Source organism: Ambystoma mexicanum, chromosome 1q (genome assembly GCF_040938575.1).
Source record: "Ambystoma mexicanum isolate Mex_15411 chromosome 1q, UKY_AmexF1_1, whole genome shotgun sequence".
NCBI classification, from domain to species: Eukaryota; Metazoa; Chordata; class Amphibia; order Caudata; family Ambystomatidae; genus Ambystoma; species Ambystoma mexicanum.
Genome location: NC_090922.1, coordinates 83,018,675 through 83,042,437, shown reverse-complemented (window position 1 = coordinate 83,042,437; position 23,763 = coordinate 83,018,675). Strand labels below are relative to the sequence as shown.

Genomic DNA, 23,763 nt, shown 5'->3' with positions numbered 1-23,763 from the left:
GTGTGCAGATAAGGCATATAAAGTTCATAGAATCCAAATGTTCTTATTTTTCCATCCCATACCGTTTCCACTCCAGTAAATAGCAGAACAGCGAGAGACAGCCAACAGCTCTGGCAAAGCGCTTCCACAAATGCATGCAGAATTAATCAACGAGATGGGCCTATAGTTCTTGGGTTGTTTGCTATCCTTGTTGTGTTTAGGAAAAAGGACTCGGAGAGCCTCGGCAAAGGAACCTGATGATTTACCACCCTTACAGAAAAATGTATATTATGATTCTAGTTTTGGAGAAAGAGCAGGAGAAAAATGCAAAAAGAAATCCATAGAAAAACTATCAGGTCCAGGAGCTTTCCCTTTCTTAAGGTTTTTAATACCCCTGAAATGTTATTAATGTGGATAGGTGAATTAAGACTACTTCGATCAATATTTGTTGGGTGATTTTTTTTTAAACAGTAAAAAAAATAATTAAAATCAATATTAGAGTGAACGTGCGCTATAAAGTTTTTCATAAAATTTATGGTAAATACACTAAGAATATCTGTTTCAGAGGTTTGCCTTATTCGTTCTTAACCACAGATATCCTAGGTCCTTTATTTTGGCTTTGAGAGATGAGGCTAAAGCTTTTCCTGCTTTATTACATGATTGGTCAATTTTGATTTGAAATTTTAGCAGGGCCCAAGAGGCAAGTTCAGTTAATTTTGTATTAATAGTGAAACAAAGAGCAAGAATTTGTCAAAAAAGAGTATTGTTAGCTGTAGAATTATAATGCTTTGGTAATTCCAAAGTTGGCTTTGAAGGATATCTAAATCCTTTTTTGCTTCCTTCTTTCTTTTGGCTACAAAGGAAATAATATGTCCGCGTAGAGTCGCTTTATAGGAATCCCAGTTATTGGCACGGGAAGTGTCACCATCTTTGTTAATTTGAAATAAAAATGTATAAAAGTCAAGGAAGGATTTTTCAAAATTTGCGTCTTGGAGTAATGAGTTATTGAATTTCCATCTATTAGAAGCATATCTAATGCATCCCAATTCAATATTAGTTATCACCGGAGAGTGATCTGAGGTAACAGAGCATTCAATAGTAGAGTGAATTATTGAAGTTACTAACGACTTGGCAACACAAATATAATCAATATGGGAGAGTGAATTTTGCGGGATGGAATGAAAGGTAAAATCTAAATCTGCAGGATGTGAAAAAATCTCCATGAGTTAATAACTCCAGTTTTTGTTAAACAACTTGTACAATGATTCTAATGGTGAATAAATATTTAAAACCTGTTTCAAACCAAGAAACTTCACGTAAAACAGTTTTCTAATAAATGACAGAACAAAGATCATGCTGTTAAGACTGCTGAAAAATGAAAAATCAAAAAGCGGAGATGTAAAAATAAAAAAGAATAAGAAAAAAATAAAAAGAGCAAACATTACAGCAGATGATCAAAGTATGCTGTGAAAAGAATAAATTAAAAGGTTATATTGATCCAGATGAACTCACCCATCAGGTAAGGAAAAATCAAGTATGATTAAAAAAAAAACAGGGAGGTCAAAGTCGCAATGTTAAGTGCAAAAAGGGCGTGTAAGCGTATTGAAAAGTGGACGAAATGGCAAGTCAAACAGGAGAAGTTGCCTGCTCCAAAATAGTTTATTAATCTTGACAATTCCTGAGGATAAGGGTTTATAGTAGTTTCTTAATGATATAACAACATACAGTGAAAACTAAAAAGAGAAGGATGCACATCAGGTGTGACTAGTGTTACCAATATCCATTGCTTCCATTTTTTGAAGGTACCTTGAAAAGAAGAGGTTTTGCCAGTGATGGTGACTTTAAAGGTGTAGGGGTGGATTAGGCCATATCTCGCATTTAATTGCTTGAGCGCAGGGCGATAGCAAAGTAATTATTTTCTCCTTTGAGCAGTGGTTTTAGATGCATCCTGTGAAATGAAGATCCTGTGCCCATTCCATACCAGATGGTCGATTCCTTTAGCTTTTTGTAGGATCAACTGAAGTGGTGTATAATCAAAAAGAAGAAAAACTATTGTCTGGGTAAATCATTCTTATGCAAGTCTGTTTTCCTGGGTCCAATTCTGTATGCCCTTTGTATATTGAGGACAATGGATGAGTGTAGATTCACGGTGTAGGCAAGGTCTTCTTAAGGAATAGGGAAAAATCGTCTCCCCCCACTCCCTCTGGAAAAACAAAAACACAAAAGTTATTTCTACAAATCCTCATTTTGTTTCTTCAGCCACACTCATTCTTTTTTTTCGACTTCTTCAATCCTGCTTTCAAGGTTTGCCCAGCGTTCATCCATTTGCTGGAGTTTAACATTGGTGTTTTCCATAAAGGGCTTCAGTGCTGTTATTTCCGACAAAATAGTTTCCATTTTGGATTCTAGTAATGTTTGAGCAGGAGGGGGGGGTAGTGGGGGTGATCACTTTTTGGCCTTTTTAAAGTGGCTTTTCTGTTAGCAGAACTTTTTGTTTGGCTTTTTTTTGCAGCTATAATGATAGGCAGTCAGAATGACCAGGAATCACGTATGTGATAGTGAATGGCCTCAACACAATTTTTCATTAATTGTTTTGGCTAAATCTTATGAGCACAGCGTGTGACATATATAATATTTGAAGATAAAGGCAAATCACAAACAAAGTATCATTATTACTCTGTCACCTCTTAGGGGTTCCAATTAATAACTGCCAGGGTGTTAAAATACAAGTTCTCTTTTTACCTGCATTACTCCTCCGATATCGTTTGGCTACATAAAAATGAGAGAACAACACATTGAGAATACGAAATATTCTCTCCTAAATTGTCTCTCAGCAATGGATATGATGCCAAAACCACCCTGTATAAAGAGAATCCTATATTTTCATGAATTGGCCTTTAAATATATTTTACAGTACCTTCAGGGCAGAAATAAAATGGAAAATTTCATTTGGAGTCAGAGTTTCTGGTTTTGTGGATGAAATTAACCAGGTTACTCACCTTAGTGACCACCTTACTCCTAGTCCATAGTCCCCTTTCCTTCCATACTTATGGGACATCTCTCCGTCCTGTGGGACGGGACCGGAGCACTTTGTAAAAAGCATCCAACATTTTTTTCAAAAATGTGTCCTTCCTCTCTTTCTAGCGGGGGGGCCCGGCACGCGGCCGTAACCCCGTCCACCTTGGCTCCACCCCGCACATCGCCCATCAGTCCTTTTCTATTGCCAGGTCAGAGACCTATTAGCAATAACAGAGGAACCTTATTAGAGGGGACGGCAGGCAGGCGTATGGAGGAAAGGGGACTATGGACTGGGAGTAAGGTGGTCACTACGGTGAGTAACTTGGTTATACTCCTACGTCCCGTCCCCTTTCCTCCATACTTATGGGAGATTCCCAAGCACTCCTAACAGGAACTACGGGTGGATGGAAATACCCCTTACTGAAAAAGGTTCTTCAGCACAGCCTGACCAAACTGAGCATCAGCTCTTGAGCTCATGTCAAGACAATAATGCTTACAAAAAGCAGATGGGGCAGCCCAAGTAACTGCCCTAGCGATGAACTCCCAGGGGACATATTTCTGAAAAGCAACCGCGGCTGCCTTGCCCCGCACCAGGTGTGCATGAATACCCTTAAGAGGTTTCAGCCCTTGGACGGTGAAAGACTCCGTAATGCAGGCGCCGATCCACCGAGAAATAGTCACCTTAGACACCTGCTTACCCTGAGGGTTACCAAAAGTCACAAATAGTTGAGAAGAACTCCTAAGCTCGGAAGTTCTGTCCAGATAGAATTTAAGAGCCCTTCTGACATCGAGACAATGCAGAACCCTTTCTGCCTCTGAGGTAGGGTTCGGAAAAAAGACCGCCAGGGAGATCGACTGATTCAGATGGAATTCAGTTACCACCTTCCGCAGGAAAGCAGGATTCGTCCGTAGGACTACCTTTTCCTTGTGAAAGACCAAGAAGGGATGCTCCACTGACAAGGCCTGGAGCTCACTCACCCGCCTAGCTGACATAACGGCGACCAAAAAGGACACTTTCCAGGATAGGTACTTGAGGTCCACCGTGGCCATGGGTTCAAAAAGCTTATGGCACAACGCCGTCAGGACTACATTTAGATCCCACAGCGGGTGCGGACTACGAACTGGAGGGTAGAGGTGTGTCAAGCCTGCCAAATGCCTCTTAACCACTGGATTACACAGAGAGTAAGAACATTGGTCCGTAGAAAGATAAGCGGAGACCGCTGAAAGGTAAGTTCTGCATGACAGAACGTGAACACCCGACTCTGCTAGGAAGGATACGAAGGACAGCACTGTGTCAATCGTAGCCTCCCCTGGGTCCAACTGCTTTCCCAAACAACAATGACAGAACCTGAGCCATTTACTTCTGTATTGGGATCTAGTCGAGGGTTTCCTGGCTGCCTGGATAATACGCATGTTATCCTCAGACAAGTTAAGATGTTCTAAAGACTTGAACTCAGGCACCATGCCGCTAAGCTGAGCGATTGTGGGGAGGGGTGCCACATTTGCTGTTCCCCCTTATGAAGAAGATCGGGGGTCACTGGTAACCTGATCGGCGGATACATCGACATGTGTTGAAGTTCTGAGAACCAAAACCTGCCCGGCCACCACGGGGCTATGAGTAGAAGGGAACAGTTCACTGAGTTCTTCAGCTTCCAAATTGCTCAATGAGCTAGAGGCAGAGGCGGGAAGGCGTAAGCTCTCATGTTGTGCCATGGAATCTCGAGAGCATCCCCCAGAGAGGAGGCTCCAAGCCCCCCTCTGGAGGCATACTGAGGAAGCTTCTTGTTTACCGCCGTAGCAAAGAGGTCCACCTCCGGTGTGCCCCAACGCAAGAAAATCCATGAGAGGACCTCCGCCTTCAACTCCCACTCGTAGCTGACCGCTGTCCGCCGGCTGAGGGCATCCACTGTGACATTCAGCTGGCCCGGGATGTGCACTGCAAGTACCCAAACACCATGAAGCACGGCCCACTCCCAAATCTGGATGGACAGGTCCACGAGGGGGGGAGACTTGGTTCCCCCTTGCTTGTTGATGTAATACATCGACACCACATTGTCCGTGCCTATGCGGACCACCTTGTTGGCTATGATCGGTCTGAACGCCCTGAGCGCTAGGAAGAGTGCCAGAAGCTCTAAATGATTCATGTGGAGGAGCTTGTCCTGAGGCGTCCAGAGATCCGAGACCTGAAGAAGATCTAACGCCGCACCCCACCCCAGACCCGCCTGAAAAAACACAGAAACTCAGCCTCCCTGAAGATTGATGAAGTCATGAAAGTGTGCGTTAGGAGGAGAAGCTAAAGACTGGTAACAGAGCGCCTGCCTTCACATCTTTAAACAAAGCCGACAGAGAGGCTTCAGAGCGAGCTCCGGTATCCCACGACTCAGTAGAACTGGGTCTATAAACAGCCCCCACAGGAGGGGCCTCGGAGAGTGCTCCGGTATCCACAGGCCCCTTACGGAGACCCTCAGAGAAAACTGTGGTACAATTATTAGGCCCAACGGGCACCTCAGGGCGATCCCCGGTGACAGAGCGATCAACGCTCCTCCCGGCCCGAGAGGAACCCGGAAAGGTATCCCCCCGGCCGGGGTGCTCTGAAAAGTAAAGAACTTACCGGGCGTTTTTTCTTCTCATCGAACGCCTGATAATGTGAAGGCGGAGTATGTCAGAGCACCTCCTCCCACCGCTCCAACCGACGTTGAAGTGCCCGGACCGAAAGGGAGTCGCAGTAAAAACAGGAGTCCCCACGGTGATCCGGACCCAAACACTCTAAACAAAGAGGATGGAGATCCGCCCTCGCGAAGCATCGGTGACACGATGAACAATCTGGAAAGTCTAGTTTGAGCGACATAGACAGACTAGCACACGATCTCTAGCGATAGCCAGAGAGGAAAAAGGAAAGAATATCTTCCGAGGATGCAAGTGCGTCCAGTCCCGAACGAGCAGAGAAAAGGACTGATGGGCGATGCGTGGGGCGGAGCCAAGGTGGGCGGGGATAACCGCCGCTTGCCAGGCCCCGCGCAAGAAAGAGAGGAAGGACACATTTTTGAGAAAACATTTTTTTGGATGCTTTTTACAAAGTGCTCCGGTCCCGTCCCACAGGACGGAGAGGTGTCCCATAAGTATGGAGGAAAGGGGACGCGACGTAGGAGTAAGCACCTCTAAGAGTAGGGCCGCGCCACACGTCTGACGTGATATGAGGCTGCTGAGAGGAAATGCGGCCTGACTCTTCACGCAGCTCCGGTGCGCTGGGCCTTGTCGGGTATAACTCCTGAACCACAATTTTGAAATAATACTAGAACTGGAAAACACGCTGAAAACAAATTGCATGTAATGCTCGTTTTCCTTTTCGTTCACGTTTATGTAAACACAACAGAAGATATTTTTATCATTTGTTAATAATCTACAAATACACCAGTGAGTAAATTAAGCCAGCGCGGAGGTGCCTATAAACATGCTGTGCGCACCAGGTTATAATATAGATCAGAAAAGCCAGGACAACATTGGGGTCTATGGAAGAAGTACAACTTTTTTGAAACCCTATGATATTATAAGAAATGCATACCTTTTCACATTCAAGTGTGAAATTGCTTCACGGCAATGCATCGGGCAATAGAGAGCCACCAGAATGTGTTCATGGCAGTGCATCGGGGCACATAGAGCCACCTGGAGGTGTTCATGGCAGTGTATCGGGCCACATAGGGCAGCCAGGACATGTTCATGGCAATGCATTGGGCCACATAGAGCCACCTGGAGGTGTTCATGGTAATGCATGGGGCCACATAGAGCAGCCAGGACATGTTCATAGCAGTGCATCAGGGCACATGGAGCCTCCAGAACAGCTTTAAACGTTCAGAATAATAAACAAGGACTTCGGTCTTCTTACATCCCTGTCTACCTTTGACTTCAACCCCCACTTTGTCTCCAGCTTTGCATGTGTTTTCAGATCTCTGCAACTCCCCTACTTCTGATTTTTGAACTATGAACCTATCATTTGGCAACAGATAACATAAGGGCGGCCATGCAAACCCCAAATGCCAATTTCTCTGAATATTCTGGTCAATAATTTCACCAGTTGGTTTCCAGCTTGCTTTACCTTTTCTTTCCCAATGGTATTGCTCATGTTCGACTGCTGCCTTTTGAATTAATATGACCAATGAACTTGAGAGCTGTTGAAAACGCAGGCCCCTACACGGCCCACCAGAGCAGCCCACCTCAGCCCTTCACCCAGCACTAGCACTCGAGTAACCACTGGACACACTCTAGCCAGCCTGCCAGCAGCATGCATTTTGCAGCATTCGATTAAAAGGGGACAGTTAAAAATGGGGAATTGTCATTGCATTCGGTCCTGTGTTCCGCCGTTCCTTTATTTCTGAATGACGGGCTGCTACATTGATGGGTGGATGCTTAAAGGGAGCCCTGGAGGGTAATAGGCTAGTCCATGCCTGATGGTGGATGCTTAACCCCTAAGTGCCAGGCTACTATGCAAGTTTGTGCAAAAAGGACGAGCATACTCGTCCATGGCACTTTAAGGAAGCACTGTAGAGAATCCTGCTGCTGCCACATGCACTCTGCTCACTGCTCAATTCTCACCTCTTGTGGAGTTTTCTGATAAACCCCCTAAGCTTGAGATTGGAGCATGGCCATAGTTGCCAACATGATCCATTGCAATGTGTAGGTGCTCATTCAGTCCTGGTTTGTTCTTTGCATTCTGAGACGTGTAGTCCGAGTTTTATAATGGGAAACATGGAACCACAAGTCCCAGAATGCAAAGTAAAAAAAACAGGACTGGATACGCACCTAATGATTTTGCACGCAATAGGCAAAATTGAGTCAAGATCTTGAAGAGCGAACATCAAGGACTCAAGACACAAAAACGTGTGATAAAAACCTGAAGCGGTCCACCAAGGGTGGAGCTAAGAAGGACTGATGTCATTGGTTGGGGCAGTGTGACCCAAAGGGACAGCAATAGGCTATACAAGCAACATGCAGTCTTTAGCTTACCGAGGATTCCCAGCCTGACAACGGGGAATATTCAAAGTTTCAAAACCATTATGTGTATATTTTGAATGGGGGGTTTGGAGAAATCTTAGCTTGCCCTAATACTAAAATGATGGGAGTAATCTCAACCATAAACTAAAGAAAACACAGTCCTGGTCAGTCTTATCAAAATAATAATGGCCTATGCTAAAAAAAATTATAATGCATGCCCTTACTTGAAGATAACAAATGGGTGAAGGGATATGGATTGTGTCGAAAGAAAATCAGTGTGAAAAACAAATGGCAGTGTGGCTGAGCAACCGTCTCTCCCCACGTTTTGCAGCACCTGGTAAGGTGGCACACTTGGCTTGGGTGACACACTCTGGCTCCAGACACACGGATGCAGTTCAAAGATCGTGGACCAGGGCCTGCTTGGCTTAACACGATCAAGTTCCTTTTTTTGTCAGTTCAACAAAATTACCAGTTCACAATCACAGCTCGGCTTCTTCTCCAGAAGTACAATTTTACCCAGCTCTCCCTCTGCCCAGCTCAGACCTTTATATTACAGTTCATGGGGTTCCCTTGCCCAAGCTTTGTGTCACATTCACTAGGCTCCCCTCCGTCGGGCTCAAGCTTCTCCTTTACTTTTCCTACTGTCGAAGACTTTCGAATGTGCAAGGATTTTTCTAAGACCGCTGCATCACCACTTCGACCTTCTCTTCTCATATGCTTTTCCCTTATAACACAAAGGTTCCTTGATTCCTTAAAGCTTCACAAACATACTAAAAGAAAGTTCGACAAAATCTTCACCAAATGACACTTTCTTGCAATGCTTTCTGATACTTGCCGTTTTCACTCTCAGGCTCCCCTCAGTTGAGCGCAGGCCTTGTTTCGCATGTATTTCTTGTCTGCGTGATATCACAAAGACCTTTGATTGTACCTCTTCTTACAGTATGACCACTTTGCTATTTGGTATTGTGCTGCACCTTTAACCATGAACAACATTTGCTTGCCACTTTGTTGCTGCTACAATCTTAGTTTCACACAGACCGGTCTTTCAGGGCATTAACTTCACTCACTGGCTGTGTGAACTCCTTGCGTTTGCTCTCTGCTGTGTTCCTGGAGTCAAGGTTTGAAGTTCACAGCTGGTGTTTTGCCTCCCCAAATCTGTTGGTCACTCGGGAGGGTGGCTGATAACGTGGAAACACTATGCAAGCTTTCTCTTTCCTTTCAATTGGCCTTTCATCCACAATCTTCAGGATCCCAAGGAGGTAACAACCTCTAACAGGAAGGTTCGGGGTTTTTCTCCCCCTTGCCGTCGTCCTGCTCCACCTGGTTTGTCGCAGCCCTGGAAGTACTGCTTCAGTCCGTGCCTCACCTTGCTCAGAGTATGTCCCAGTAATCCACCTTTTATTTGTTTGGGGAGAGTTAATGTGTGTCAGGTGTATGCAATTGTGGTCAATTGCCTGACTTTGTCTGACCACATAAAAGGGACATGTTAAGTGTAAAGTATTAGTCAATCTTATTCCTCTTAGAGTCCTCTTCCTCGGCTCAATATTTGTGTATGAAAGGGGGGTGGACTGGGATGTTGGAATAACCTAATAAATAGGAATGGGATTTGGTTTTCGGAACGGGAGGGTTAACAAGTCTCACTATTAGACGGCTCACCCCCACTCACTGAGGACCCCTCACCCAGGTGATCCGCCTGCACTGGTCCATCCCCAGATTGTGGATCCAAAGGCGATGGCCGTGCCTCGGCCACCTGACCGAGAGACCCCCAGGGACTAGATGGTGAGACACACTCTGGTTTCTCATAGACTGCATGCTTGAGAAAAAAATTACCTTTTTCCACTTTATAAAAAAAAGTAAGCTGGCTTATGACCAACTATCATACCCAGCCTATTCCCATGTTCCAAACAAGATATCAAAACAAAATAATAACCTGGTGGATCTCTCATATTCAGTGCAACGGAAACCCAATTTTACTGCATGCACTAATAGTAATTATTGCATGCGCTAATTGCGGCCAAATATCAGCCAGGCCTATAATGAGGGTAGAAGAGAACCGGAAATTAGCCATGCAAAGTGGGAGCTGGCATGTCAGTGTGTGCCTTGTTGGCCAAAGTGGCTTCATGGCCTTATTCGCAATCTGAAGGATTGGTCTGCTGCCTAAACCTGTCAGATCTGCAACTGAAGTTTAATCAGTAACAGCAAACACCTCCGGCACCCTGAGCAGCCACTGCCAAAATACGCATCCCAGGCTTACTCGAGGAGTAGCAGTGGAAAAGTGGTAGAGTCTATTCTATTCAGAAGCACCAGTGAGTTGAGATAGCACATTTTTTATGGGCTCAAACCTACTGCATCCCATTCTCATTGTTTCATAGTTAACCAATTGATTTGAGCAGGAGAAGTCTGTGTCCATGTTCAAGGAATAAAACTGTCTGGCCACAGGAGTTTCAAGTACTAAAGAGGTGACTTTCTTTAATTGGTATGGCTTTATATTGTTTAACAGATTCCCTTATTCTGAACATGATGTTCTTATTCAGGCGATGGTGTCCCTATATGTCCCATTCTTTGCATATGAAGTTATGTCCATTATTATTAGGGTATTTACTGAGTGCGGACTAACTTTACAATATTAGTGGGAAGAACAAGGTTAGGGTGCAGAGAAACAAGGGAGTGGGGATCTAATAACAGGGGAGGGAGGGCTATTGCCAGCAAAGGGTCTACATGTAACCAGGGGAGGAAATGGTGGGGATCAGATCACCCAGTCTCAGGTAGGGTGAAGAGTGAACGGTGTATGGACCTAGTTGTAAGCGAGGAGCCATTCCTTGAAGAGGAGGGCCTTGAGCTCCTTCCTGAACTGTAGAAGCGTGGGGACGAGTCGATATTGATAGGGAGGGTGTTCCAGAGTTTTTAACTTTGCTTCTTTGGAAATCAGTGTTCGACTCTACCAGATCATTCAGACCTTTACGAAACAAACTCAAACCCTCTGGTCCCTCCATTTTCCTTGGCATATGGAGATTTAAATGGTATATGGCTGGATCCACATCCCATGATGGTTATCATGTCTGCAGAGGCTGTGAGATGTTTGGCAGCGTGGATAAAGCAGCCAACCCCTAAACAGCATCATAGTCACATTTAATATTGGATGGACCGCTGGAGTGCCAGTAAATTTTCTTTTTCTTGTCTTTAGGCAAGGAGGTGATCTATTTCAGGCATAACCTAGCAAAAGTGGTTGATTGTGTTGCATGTGCTAAAGGTGGCTGGGCGGAATTGAGGCTGGCACACAGCACTCAATGTTGGCATAGGAGCTTGAATGACAGGCAAGCAATTGCCTTCGTTCAGTATGGAAGTCTTGAGAGGGCATGGTAGATGGCTTGGTGAGACTCTTCAAGGCTAGTTTCATTAGAAAGGTGGCATGATCACATGTTTCAAGGTGTGGATGGAATGAATGTATGGAAGGATGGAGGGGCTATCCTCAGTGATTTCAATTGCTCGCTTGTGTTTGTCACTCCAACAGAAAGCCAAGAAAGGCCTTGTGATGGTGAACTTCTACAATAACTATGTTTCCTGCAGCGGCAAGGCGAACCTCTCTCAAGTGGCAGGTGGGTGTACACACAAAACTCTGGTACTGTAATCTCCGGTACTGTTTCAAGTGAAAGTGGAATCTGACACACATGTCTTTTAGTAGATAGACAAAATGACTGATATATATGCTAGTGGTACCACCCGGCGTTGCCCAGATATGCAAATGGTCTGCTATAGCCTTGTGTGTTTTATTGTGTTATAACTTACTGTTTTTAAAAAATCACAAAATCGTCAATCTCCCAAAATCACCTATACTGATAGCACAGGGCCATACCCCCGCTCCATTCCTGTGCATGGCGAATGCGTGGGGTTGGTCAAATTCCACTATCGCCAGTACACCTCAGACTGGTATGCCAACCTTGTGTCCTAACTTCCTATTTTTGGAATAGTCGCAAAATCGTCAATGTCCCAAAATCGCCTATACTGATATCACAGGGCCGGACCCCACCCTGTGCAGGGCGAATGTGTGGGGTTGGTCAGATTTCGCTATCGCTTGTACACCCCAGACTGGTATGCTGACCTCGGGCCAAATCTTCAGCCCAACAACTGTTGTGGGGCTGGAGCTAACCCATAACAAACAAACACACTTTCACAAATAAATTATATATATATATATATATATATATATATATATATATATATATATATATATATATATACTCAATGAAAACATTTTGTAAAAACTTTGTTAAAGGGACGTTATGGTTACAAGTAAAACCAAAAAACCTCAGACATGTGCGAGTTATGGTAAGCTAAGCAACCATAACTCGCGACACCACCGTGCACTGCTAAGACTAACACCCAGGACATCAAAGATGACATCACAAATGTCATTGATATGATATGATATTCCATTTATAACGTGCCTATACACAAGTGTTTCAAGGCGTGATACTGATGACATCACATATCTGGGCAAACTTGTTTTTGTTCACTGATATATCTAGACCAGGTGGTTTTGTTCACTGACTGTCAGAATATTCAAATTAAAAAAGGTGCTATGTATCTAGGTGTTAACCTTGTCATATGTTCTTAAAGTACGGTCCATAGGGTTTAGTCTCAGCTGATGGTGCACATACATGGGGAAATAAGCAGGCCTCAAAAACACAATTCATTTGTATACATGAAGATAAACTTTAATGTCAACATTTTCTGATGATGCTGTTTCTTTCTTCCTTACTTTAGTTTCCCTGTATGTGCCTCTGATTTGTATGCATTGTGGTTCTTCATATGTGTTGTTTGTACTAGCACAAGTGTAGTAAGTCTTGAATTGTTAGCTAGTTATTACATGTTTTACATTACTCAAAACTCGCATAAGGTAGCATTCATTATTGTACTTTAAAAAATTACAAGATTATAAATATTGTACTTCTATGATGCATGCTGCAGCCATTGCCTCTGTTTATATATGATTAGGTTCATGTATTAACAACAACACTCAAATACAATGTTGTTTAGATGATACATTAAGAAGTTCACGATAGGTCTCCCGATCACCTGTGACATCTTCTTACCAACATTATGACCACAACCCCTTGTAGGGACTTTTCATCAAAATGAATTTCACATGTGATGTCATCAGTGATGTCATCAATGACATTTGTGGTGTCATCTTTGATGTCCTGGGTGTTAGTCTTAGCAGTGCATGGTGGTGGCGTGAGTTATGGTTGCTTAGCTTACCATAACTCACACATTTGAGGTTTTTCAGTTTTACTTGTAACCATAACGTCCCTTTAACAAAGTTTTTTCAATGAATTTCATAGGTTTTTATTAGTGCAACTTCACCATAACATCCCTTTAACAAAACATTATCATTGAATTGCATAGGTTTTTATCAGTGCAACCTAACCATAATGTCCCTTTAACAATGTTTTTTCATTGAATTTCAGAGGTTTTTATTAGTGCAACTCAACCATAACATCCCTTTAACAACGTTTTTTCAGTGAATTTCATGGGTTTTTACCAGTGCATTCTATTTTCCTACAACTTACTAATATCATACTTACCCAATGTAGCATAATTTGTGTCCAATTTACAAAGTTTCACCTTAAAACTTTGCCATTTCCCACCTTCTAGCATCATTTTTAACACTTCTATACACTTTTTGCAACTTTTTCAACTGATTTTGGGTGTAGACGTCCACAAAGATCTGACTTCATCGCGAACCTTTCGGACAATGCCACGTGACCATACGCTGGCGCGTGGCATGATGACGTGTCTGAGAAAGCGTCCGCACTTTGCGATCAGATCCGTGCTTTGCAGACAGTTCGGAACTGCATTTTCTACTGATCTAGGAACTTTCAACTTCAAAATGTCCCTTGCACAGCTCCTACACCTATTCTTACTCATTATCCATTAACAATCTAGTACACAGTACATACTTCAATATAGGCAACGGTGGACCAGTGTAAAAGATTTAAATGTAATGCGCTCCTCCATTTCCAACCAGTGGAGGTCCTTTCTGTCATTCGTAATATGTTCTCATTACAGGATTTGCCTGTAATGGATCTAACAGCATTGTTTTGTATTGGTTGGAATTGTTTGATGCATTTCGTGCTGGCTCCCAGGAGCAGTGCGTTTCCGTAGTCGAGATGTGACAGAATAGTACCCCGAGCTATCGTAGCACTATTCCGTTTATTCAGCAGGGGCCTGATGCAGCACAACGGCCTTGGATAATCAGTTACGCTTAAGATAGGATATTTTGGCTTCTGCTCCTAATGTTGATTGTAGATAGATTCCTAGTGTCTTACCCTTGTCTGATACTTTGATGGCAGAGTGTTTTATCAGAAAGGAGGAGTATGCCGGGTCTAGCTTGCTTATGGCATTAATTGAACAGAATGTCACGAGCTTTGTTTTTGAGCCGTTCAGGCACATCCAGTTAGACTTCATCCATATTTCAATGGAGTTATAGATGGCTGAAAGTCTGTTATCAATGGTGTGATTTCCACACATTTCCAAGAACAGTTGTGTGTCATCTGTGAAGTTCGTAATATAGACCCCCAGTTTTGTCAGTAGGGAGCATGAGAAACACTGCCCCCTACTTTAGAAGTAAAACATGTGCAACATCTTCCCCTGTCAACACGCCCCTCCATATTAGTGCATAGTGCCTCTTCCCTCTTTTCCCTCCCCACCTTTGGTTCTAAACTCTCCTGCCAAAAAAATAAATATATCAAAAAAACAACAAAAGAAATGTTCCTTCAGGAACTACCTTTCACAGTAAAAAAATAGAACTAAAAAAATAATTAAAACTGTCTATCATTTCCCCAGGGATGTGGTCTATACAATACTTTTCTTCTAGATCCACCCTTGTGATGGACAGTTTTAATTATTTCTATTGTTGTTTGTTATTCAATTTCTAAATATTAAAACAATCAGTCTGGATGCGTGGATTGTGTACCTCACTCCCGACTGTTATACAATTGTGTCATTTTTAGCTAGTGTTGTTTGGATGAATGTCACTATGAATGATGTATGATTTGAATGCTGCACTTTGAGTGGTTTTGATAAATGGACTATTTTTAGTCATGTGTTATGTTTACCTATGCTGCCGTGTAATGTAATGTAATGTTCTTTAAAGTATTGTGTCATTAATTGATTATCTTGTATATTTTTTGTATCACAGTAAATAAAAATGTATACATTTTTGTAAGCAACTCAGTTTTGCTCTCTGGACATTTTTTCCGGACTTGTATTGTAGAGTCGTCAAAGTGCACCACATTTATAAGCCTTTACAATGTTTTGGGACCCCCCTCTAATTTTGCCCTCTCTTGACAGAATCCCATCAAACTTTGCATAAACATTTATACCTAGATCTATAATCATTTTGCCAATTTAAGTGTAGATTCGTCAAATGGCACCCCATTTATAAGCCTTTACAATATTTTGGGAGCCCCCTCTTGACAGAATCCCACCAAACTTTGCAAACCCATTCAGAATCAGTTTCATTAAGTGACGCCAAAGTTATAAGCCATACAAGAACTGTTTTTCACCAACCCTGTAATGCAGAAGTGTCCGCGAACATCCGGACTGTTGCAGCCATATGCCATCCCATCCTCATCACCCCTCACCTTCTCAGTGATTATTTTATAAGTTTGAAATGTGCAATGTTGTGTTTTTTAATATGTTTTTTACCGTGATGTCTGCGGACACCGGCCACTGCCCGCAAATCCAAGATAGCGGCGTTTCCTAAAATCTGACGCACTTCACGCTTTTCACCATCCAATCAGTGGGCACGTCCGATGTCCGCGGACACCACACTGCCTTCTAAGCCAATCAGAGTCCGGTCCACGGACCGAACAGGGTAATGAGTCTGTGGACTGGACACAGATATCGCACATTTTTTTTACTTACTTTTTGGTTGTTTAAAAAAATAACACGACTGGACGGATTTACACCAAGTTAACAAAAGCACGCAAATTTGGTGAAACTCCGTCCAGGCTTTTGGCTGTAGGCGTGAGCAAAGTTTTTTCCCATTATGTCTATGGAAAAAAACTCACTTTTGGGACCCCCCCTACAACTTTTCCCCCCTCAACGAAACCTCTCCATCTTATTATCGACAGAAAACCACTCCTATTCTCCTCTATGCATCTGAGGCAAAATTGACCTCATAAAAAGTGTTTTGGTCAAGTTTTGAGGGCAAATACTGGCAGGGCCGTCACAAGGGGGGGCAGGAGGGGCAAATTGCCCTGGGCCTCGCGCTTGGGGGGGGCCTCGTGCACCCCCCTGAGTAGAAGACAGCACAGTCCACCCATGCCCTTTATTCTCACGGGGTGACTGTGCTGTCTGCTTTCTGCCCCTGTAATGATTTTGCAGCAGCAGGCGGTGGGGTCAAAGGGACTGGCTGAAACCCCCAACCCACCCCCTCTGCTTATGGCTTTTTTACAAGCTGAGCAAATAGATGACTGAGCCTGATAAACATTTGCTTCTGCATTGTTACAAGCACTGCAGATGAAGACTGACAGACACAAAAAGATCCCCAGCTGCCTGAGGCCGGGACTTGCTATTGCTGTGTGTGCAGCTCCATGAGCAGCCTGGTGATTTAAAATTTTCATGTTGCAGCCAAAGCCATGTTAAACACACTAGAAAAAGCTTAATGCTTCACTTTGAATTGCAGGAAGCTAATGTTTAGGTGATGCGTTCAGTCCCATTTTTCTACGAAGATGGTGTTTTCACATACAATAAACAAACATATGCGGGCAAAATACAAATGCTATTTATAAGAAACATTTTCAAGGTGCACTCGGAGGTGCCGAGCTAAAATAGACACATTTGACTTGCCCTGGGCCAGAAGGTACACTAGTGCTTTCGATATTAGTACACTTCTCTAGACTCTCTGGTGCCTGCAGGGACGAGTAACTGGGAGCTAGGGGCCCGCGTAAAGTCTGTGCCGGTGCATTAATCCTGTCATGTCACATTGTGTAGCAGCCTCTCCTCATAAGGTAAGGATCTCGGTCTCCTGCAGACAAAGCTGGTGACTTTTCTGGATGAATATTAGGCCAATGGTCAAACAAGTTAAGCACTGAAGGTATGTGTTATGAGAATTGTATTTCTTAGAAATGACTCTGCTGCTCTACCATAGATTGCCTATAAAAAAAGTCATGCAGGCCACTTTGGGAAGAGGTTGTTTACTGGTATTGTTTAATCTGTCCCTTCTCGTGCTCTAATTTTTCTAATTCTTTTCCCTTCTCTTTCTGTCGATCCGTTCATCTCTCCACTGCTCTCCTCTGGCAATGGCCCTGAATTGTGACAGCTAGGCCATTGCAGGACCTGCACAGAGTGGATGCAGATGGACAAAACAGCACAGCATTAGAAAAAATATGTTCTACTTTAAATGAAGCAGTGTGGAATTTTTAAAATGAATTATGTTTTCCTTCAATCATGTGTTTTAGCTGCTCTGTGCAAAACGCACAAATGGATCCCATCTTCTGTTTTGCACATTTAAATCGAAAGCATTGAAAAAAGTACTTCTCCTGAAATAAACAACAATAGAAACACTTCTTTATTTCACTAAAAGCTGTTTGTAGTTTTATGAGCACACGTAGGTAGTGCTTCGATTAAAATATGATGGCACAAGATGCAGAAAGGGATAATGAAGTAAGATCTGAGAACATGAGCTGAATGCAAACCTCTAAAGGAAGTTACATGTCAAAAGAACACACAAAAAATACAAGAACATTAGAGACGAAGTGACCATCAGCTTCCTACAAGCAGCAGTCGCAGGGATGACCTGATCAGACAATGATTACAAACATGCAGGCTCACCATAGTCACAGTCACCTGACACAGACGCAAATACGTGCTTTCTTTGCTCTTCACCAATAATAATCTATTAATTCGCTCTTTTTTGGTGTGTGCCTTTTATCCAACACACTCGCTCTCCCCACATGGTTTAAATAATGACTCATCTCTGTGGGCTTAGGGAAAGGTCTTTCAATAAGGTGGCATCACTTAATGCAAATACTTCAAATTGTCCCGTGTCGTACATGAGCAGGGAATAAAATCATGATCTTCTCTACTAATAAATTGAGTGTGTGTGGGGGTGGTTTATTGTTGCAATGCTATATAGTAGAATTGTGCTGCCATTGGGCAACACAATATGTCTTGTCACCTGGCCTCGTGAGTATGCAAGGCCTAATAAGCCCTTGAGGGATGCTGAACCTGTAACCGCAACCTGAGGTTTTTGCTCTGTATTGTGCTTGCTTCAGTGAATGTACAGCGTGGGTGCCTTTGCACGTTGTTCAAGGAAGATGAGCTAATGCCCGGAATTAGCGTTGCGTATTCTGGGATTACGAAAGGTAAAGGACGTGCACCTGTGCAAGGTGTTAAAAATGCGGTTTGCCATCTAACTATATAAAAATGACTGTGCATGCATTTGCATACTACTAATGTTTTGTATAGAGCACATGAGCTCAAAATCCATAGAAGGTCATTCCAAGTTTGGCTGTGCAGGAAAATAAAGGTGGTTCTCCCTGCCATCCGTCCATCCTTCTGAAATTAAGCCTGACAACTCTGCTATAGCTGCCATTGTAGAGTCTGGTCTTTCCTTTTGGCTGACAATGTTCTACCCTTAGGTTAGTTAAACTGCCCTCACCAGATGTCCCCCGACATGGAACTGTATTACCTGGCAGCACAGGCGCAATAAGCCGCCGGCTGGGCTACATGCTTCCTCAATCCTGGCCCCCCCATTCCCCTTTGAGAGAGCGGGAGGCGACAATGGCTCTACAAAGAATCACTAGGCACACCCCTAAACAATACAACTCTATAAACCCATCCAATGTCACAATCACTGCATGGGCCAAAATCGCTGATATATTTGGAGCCAGTAAGTTATACCACCCGAGCATGCCAATAAGGGGCGACCCTCACACACCCTTCCCCATAGACAGTGCAGTGGCGTTGCATTGGAATGCCAGAGGCATTACACAATGGGGAGAGTTGTTACGGGATAAATGCTTTCTTAAGTGGGAGGAGATTAAAGACACAGTGGGAAACACAAATACGCACAAACAGCAGTTCGATAAGGTTGTAGCAATTACACAACGGATTTACCCATCATTCCCGAATGAACCCGAAATAAACATGGGACTAGGTTACATATTCACAGGGGGGACTCAAAGTCACGGCCTCCGCTCTCTACAAAACCATAATGCAAACACGCCCGATGGTACCTCACACGGCTAGGACCGGGTGGGAGAGGGATCTGGGCCAACCGATAGAAGACCAAGATTGGTCCCAGATTTGTGCACTGACCAATTTGATTTCATGCAACTCTAGATTCAAGCTGATCCACTATAAAATTATCCATAGAACCCACTACACGCCAGTGAAACTCAAGCGACTATACCCTGCTCTCTCTGGCACCTGCCCAAGATGTAACTCTGAAAATGCTAATATATACCATATGTTGTGGGACTGTGTGGAACTGAGACAATATTAGGTTTGTGTAGCTCTAGATAAAATGGCAGACCAACCGGTGGAATGGACACAGCGGATATGTATGCTAGGTGCGATGGGGAAAATGAACCCAACATGGCGAAAACTGCTCAATTTAAGTCTATTGTTAGCAAAAAGGGTCATATTAATGAGGTGGAAGAACACACAACCGCCAACAATAGAGGACTGGAACAGAGAAATGTTGTGGGCTAACGACACCGAAGAACTGTACATTGATTCAGTGATGGCCCCCTCTAAACCCAGAAATGTATGGGCACGGTACAGGCAATATTTGGCAGATTTAGCTGCCCTTGATGACTCGAATGCAACGCAAAACTAACCTGTATATGTTGTATGTTTACTGGAATTGAACGTCGCAAATGTATGTGCTTAACCTGTGTGCAATGTTAAATAAAGTTGTAAAAAAAAAATACAGCTCTCACCAGAAGATTGTGCAAAAGCCTCCCTAACAGACAGCAAGTGATAAGTAAAAGTGAATGAGTTGTAAACTGGACCATATTGAATGTAGGACAGTCTAGCCAGTAATAACACTTATGGTGCACAGCCAGCCTGGACATACTTTCTGTGGCATGGTATTCTTACTGGCTGGGAGTCCTCATATGGTAATACTGGCTTATATTGGTGCAGCCTGCATGGACATACTTGGGAACAACCAGCATGAATATATTTTTATACTGGCATATGTTGTGAACAAAGGTGGCATGAAATGTATTGGAAAATGTTCCTGTGCACGGTTGGTGATTGCAACTATTGGGTTTTTCCATGTGCTACCATACAAAAACAATTGCAAACTGTAACACTTTCTACCCAATTTTGCAAATAAAGTGCTGTAAAATGCATATTTTTTACACAGAGTTTCAAACATGTTCTTGGGGGTAAGAAACCCCCTCAAGCACCGCTTGTTTGGTTTTGGCTCCCTCACTGCGCTCCGTCGAACCTGCATAATTGCCACAAACATTTAATCTTCTTCATTTTAGAAATTCATCAGCCTCCTCTGCACATCACTTCTGTCACTGTGTATGATGTGTTTTCAAAATGTAGTCTGGCATAAACCTTTCTTCGGCAGAGAAATCTACCTTTGCTGCAGTTGATTTGCAGTTCTATCAATAAACCATATTTGGGTCCTCCACACAAACAAACTCAAGGGGAGATTTCTCGTGGCTCCTGTTTGCGGCGGAGCCGCAGCTGGCCCAGTGCAAAAAATTGTAAAGGGGCCGCACAGATTTTTTGCCTTGGGCCTCACCACACCTTGTGACAGCCCTGAATACTGGCGAAGAATTCTGCAGCTTCCGCCCTCGACTTCAGTAGCCTTGATTCATAATGAGTTGGGTCTGATCTCCTTGTTTGCTCGGTACATGTGGCAGTTAGTTGCTCTATTTAGAAAATGGCTGATAGCTTTGCAAACTTGTTCTGTGTTAGGCATACTATCAGAATTTGTCCTTTCTTCAACTGACTCTTTCATCTTGAAGTGGCTGAAGTTAGTCATCTATGCCCTCGCACTTGCAGATATTGCTCTAATCACTTTGATTCAAAATCCTAATCAAGTTAAGACAAAACTCTTTCAGAGTGCCTGGATTAACACTAGAGACACCTGTTTTCAGTATTGAGATTTCGACCCTGAGCTGTTTGCCATAAAGAAATATAGTGTACCCGAGCCTTATCTGGTGCAATCTCCATCACCTCTGCACAGAAACGACTTTGTTCGTTTGAGGCTGAACTTGTGGCCAACAAGACAGGTTTTGGCGCGACGTAAAATTATCAAGAGGACAGATAATTTTTGCCGCTTCTGCAAGAGACAAGATCATGAGGAAACGCTAAGCCATCTCCCCACTGAGTGTGATGCACTTATTGACCAGCGACTCACACACTTTAAATATTTGACAGAACTTTTCCGATTCCTTACTCCTTAAATTCTATGGAAGATAACACACTCTGGAATTTACACCCAGACTAGATTAAGGGCCATTGCATTTCTTCGTGGTCTGAAATTGCAGGAGAGCAATGTAAGTACTGTCAATGAGACCATGCCAAGTCAGGAACAAGAATGACAACAGTATAGTAGATGTGAGTGTTTATGGACTAGGATTATAGATGGTTGTCCAAGAACGGTTCAGACCTTTCTCATTATGATTAGAAGTTGATTTAAAAATTGGATATATTAATCTGGGTTTGTGTTCGAAAGTCCTTTTGTATTTGTTTTAAAAATGAGTTATTTTTGTCTTTTTTATGTGCTCTCTTCTTTTTATAATTGTCATGTGTACAATGAATTTTATTATGCTTTTTTTTTATATGATTATATTGTAAAGTTGATTTATGTCAGCTATGTCAATAAAAAAAACAAAAAAAAGAAACCTCACCAAACTTGGCAAACAAATTCAGAGTGGGCCATATACTTTTTTTTGCAAAGTTTGGTGATGATTCGTCTAGGGGGAGCAAAGTTATTAGCCGCCCAAAAAGTGCTCTTCCTATCAGTTGAGCAACTTAACCATAACTACATGGCCGCTACTGCAGGCCATGTAATATAGACAGAACTCGCACACATTTTATTTGTGCATCTGCTACTAAAATTAGTGGCCTATTCAAGATATTAAGAACGTAGTTGCCATACCAGCTTCCTGGCTAACAATGCTCACCTATAACCCTATGCATGTAAACTCGGGTGGCACGGGCGTCCTGTGTGCGTGTGTAGGATGGCTTAGCATTGGATTCTAAACATCATAAAGCAATTGCAGGCAGTATGCCCGCACTCACACTTCATTGTCTTTGCCACACTGAGATGGTGCATCGTCATCTACATGAGAGTCAAAAGTTTTGCTATGCAGAGTGAGGGTTGGGATGTCGGAAGCAGGTGTGGATGCTGGGTGTGTCGCATTTTTACACACCACACATCATTAGCATGTTGTCAATTGAGATGATAAATCTCTTAATCCTCTTATAATACTCGCATAAATATATAGGTTTAGCACCAGTAGTGCCCCCTGTAATGTCTGATCATTTTATTCCATAGACCACTGTGACTACATTAAGAAGGTTGCCGGCTACGAAGCTGTTGGGTTTGGTGGTGACTATGATGGCGTCCAAAGGTAATGGCGTTTAGGACAGCCTGCTGTTAAAGGAATCTATACTTTCTTCTGTGGTTACATTTTTTTTTTCTTTTTAAATTAAAGCAAACCATCTTAGGCTGGAAGTTAAGGCACTTTCTGAGAATGGAACCTTAGGGGTGTTCTGTGTACGTCTATGTGTGACATATTTGTATCTGTGCGTAGGTGTGTTTGGCTTACTCAAGGGCCTACCTTGTTCGGTGCTTCGAATGTATGTTTTTAAAACTGTTTAGCAAAATGTGGTTTATATTTTAAATAAGAGGCCATACATTTCGCGATCATTATATCCTTCACTTATAGCTAACAACTTAAATTCAGTTTCAGTTCATATTTTCAGTCGAGTTTCATTTTAGAATGTTGAAAAATGAATGAACTTTCACAAACCACACAAATAATAAACATTTGGTTAAACCTGGTTGGTGCAACTGACAGCGAAGCTGTGGAAGAAAGAAGTGAAAAGGGGTCTTTATCACACCATTCCTCTTTCCCATCTCTGTCTTTACAATATGCGGGCAAGTCCTTGGGCCTCATTAAAAGTGTGGCATTCCGGAAACAAAGGTTGCCGGTAAGCTCACCGTCACCCTTGTTTCCGGACCTCCACACTAAGAGTCTGCCTGCTGGAGCCTTTGAGTCAGGCAGGTCTGACCCTGCCGGGCGCATCAGCCCCAGTAGGCAGAGTCGTCGCAGAAGCACCAACACCGCTAACAATGGTGCCGGTGCTTCCGTCTCCCCACTCCCATAGAGTCGTATGCGACTCCATGGTAATGGGGACTTAAAACCCCACCGCCTGACTTCCTGCGCCGCCGCGACTTGTATTGTCCCAGGGGCACTGGGAAGTCAGGTGCCAGATTCGGTCTTACGGGATTGGCGGCAACCCACCGGTGACAAGGGCAGGTTACCGCCAACCCCGGATTGAGGCCCTTTTCTGGAAAGTAGGCAAACCATTTGCCCTTTAATGTGAAAAAAAATATAGGATTGGTTTGACTCATTGATCAGGGTAGTAAGCAGTGCAAAAATTGATTGTAGGCTCCAGAAAACATATCACTTTTCACTCACTCAACGGTGGATATGCTCGGCGAAAGGGTACACAATTTTGAAACGAGAAGATAATGGGTTCTCATGATTCTGGCGTAGTAGAGTGGAC

At 43.2% G+C, this 23,763-nt stretch overlaps 1 protein-coding gene across 1 annotated transcript in view; it reads left to right on the top strand.

Moving 5' to 3' along the window:
• The window catches only part of DPEP1 (dipeptidase 1), a 176,749-nt gene that overhangs the window by 129,533 nt on the left and 23,453 nt on the right, over positions 1–23,763 (top strand). The window contains exons 8-9 of the mRNA XM_069642535.1: positions 11,498–11,582; positions 22,526–22,601. Coding sequence (XP_069498636.1) covers positions 11,498–11,582; positions 22,526–22,601 — 161 coding nt within the window. The remainder of the gene's footprint in view (positions 1–11,497; positions 11,583–22,525; positions 22,602–23,763) is intronic.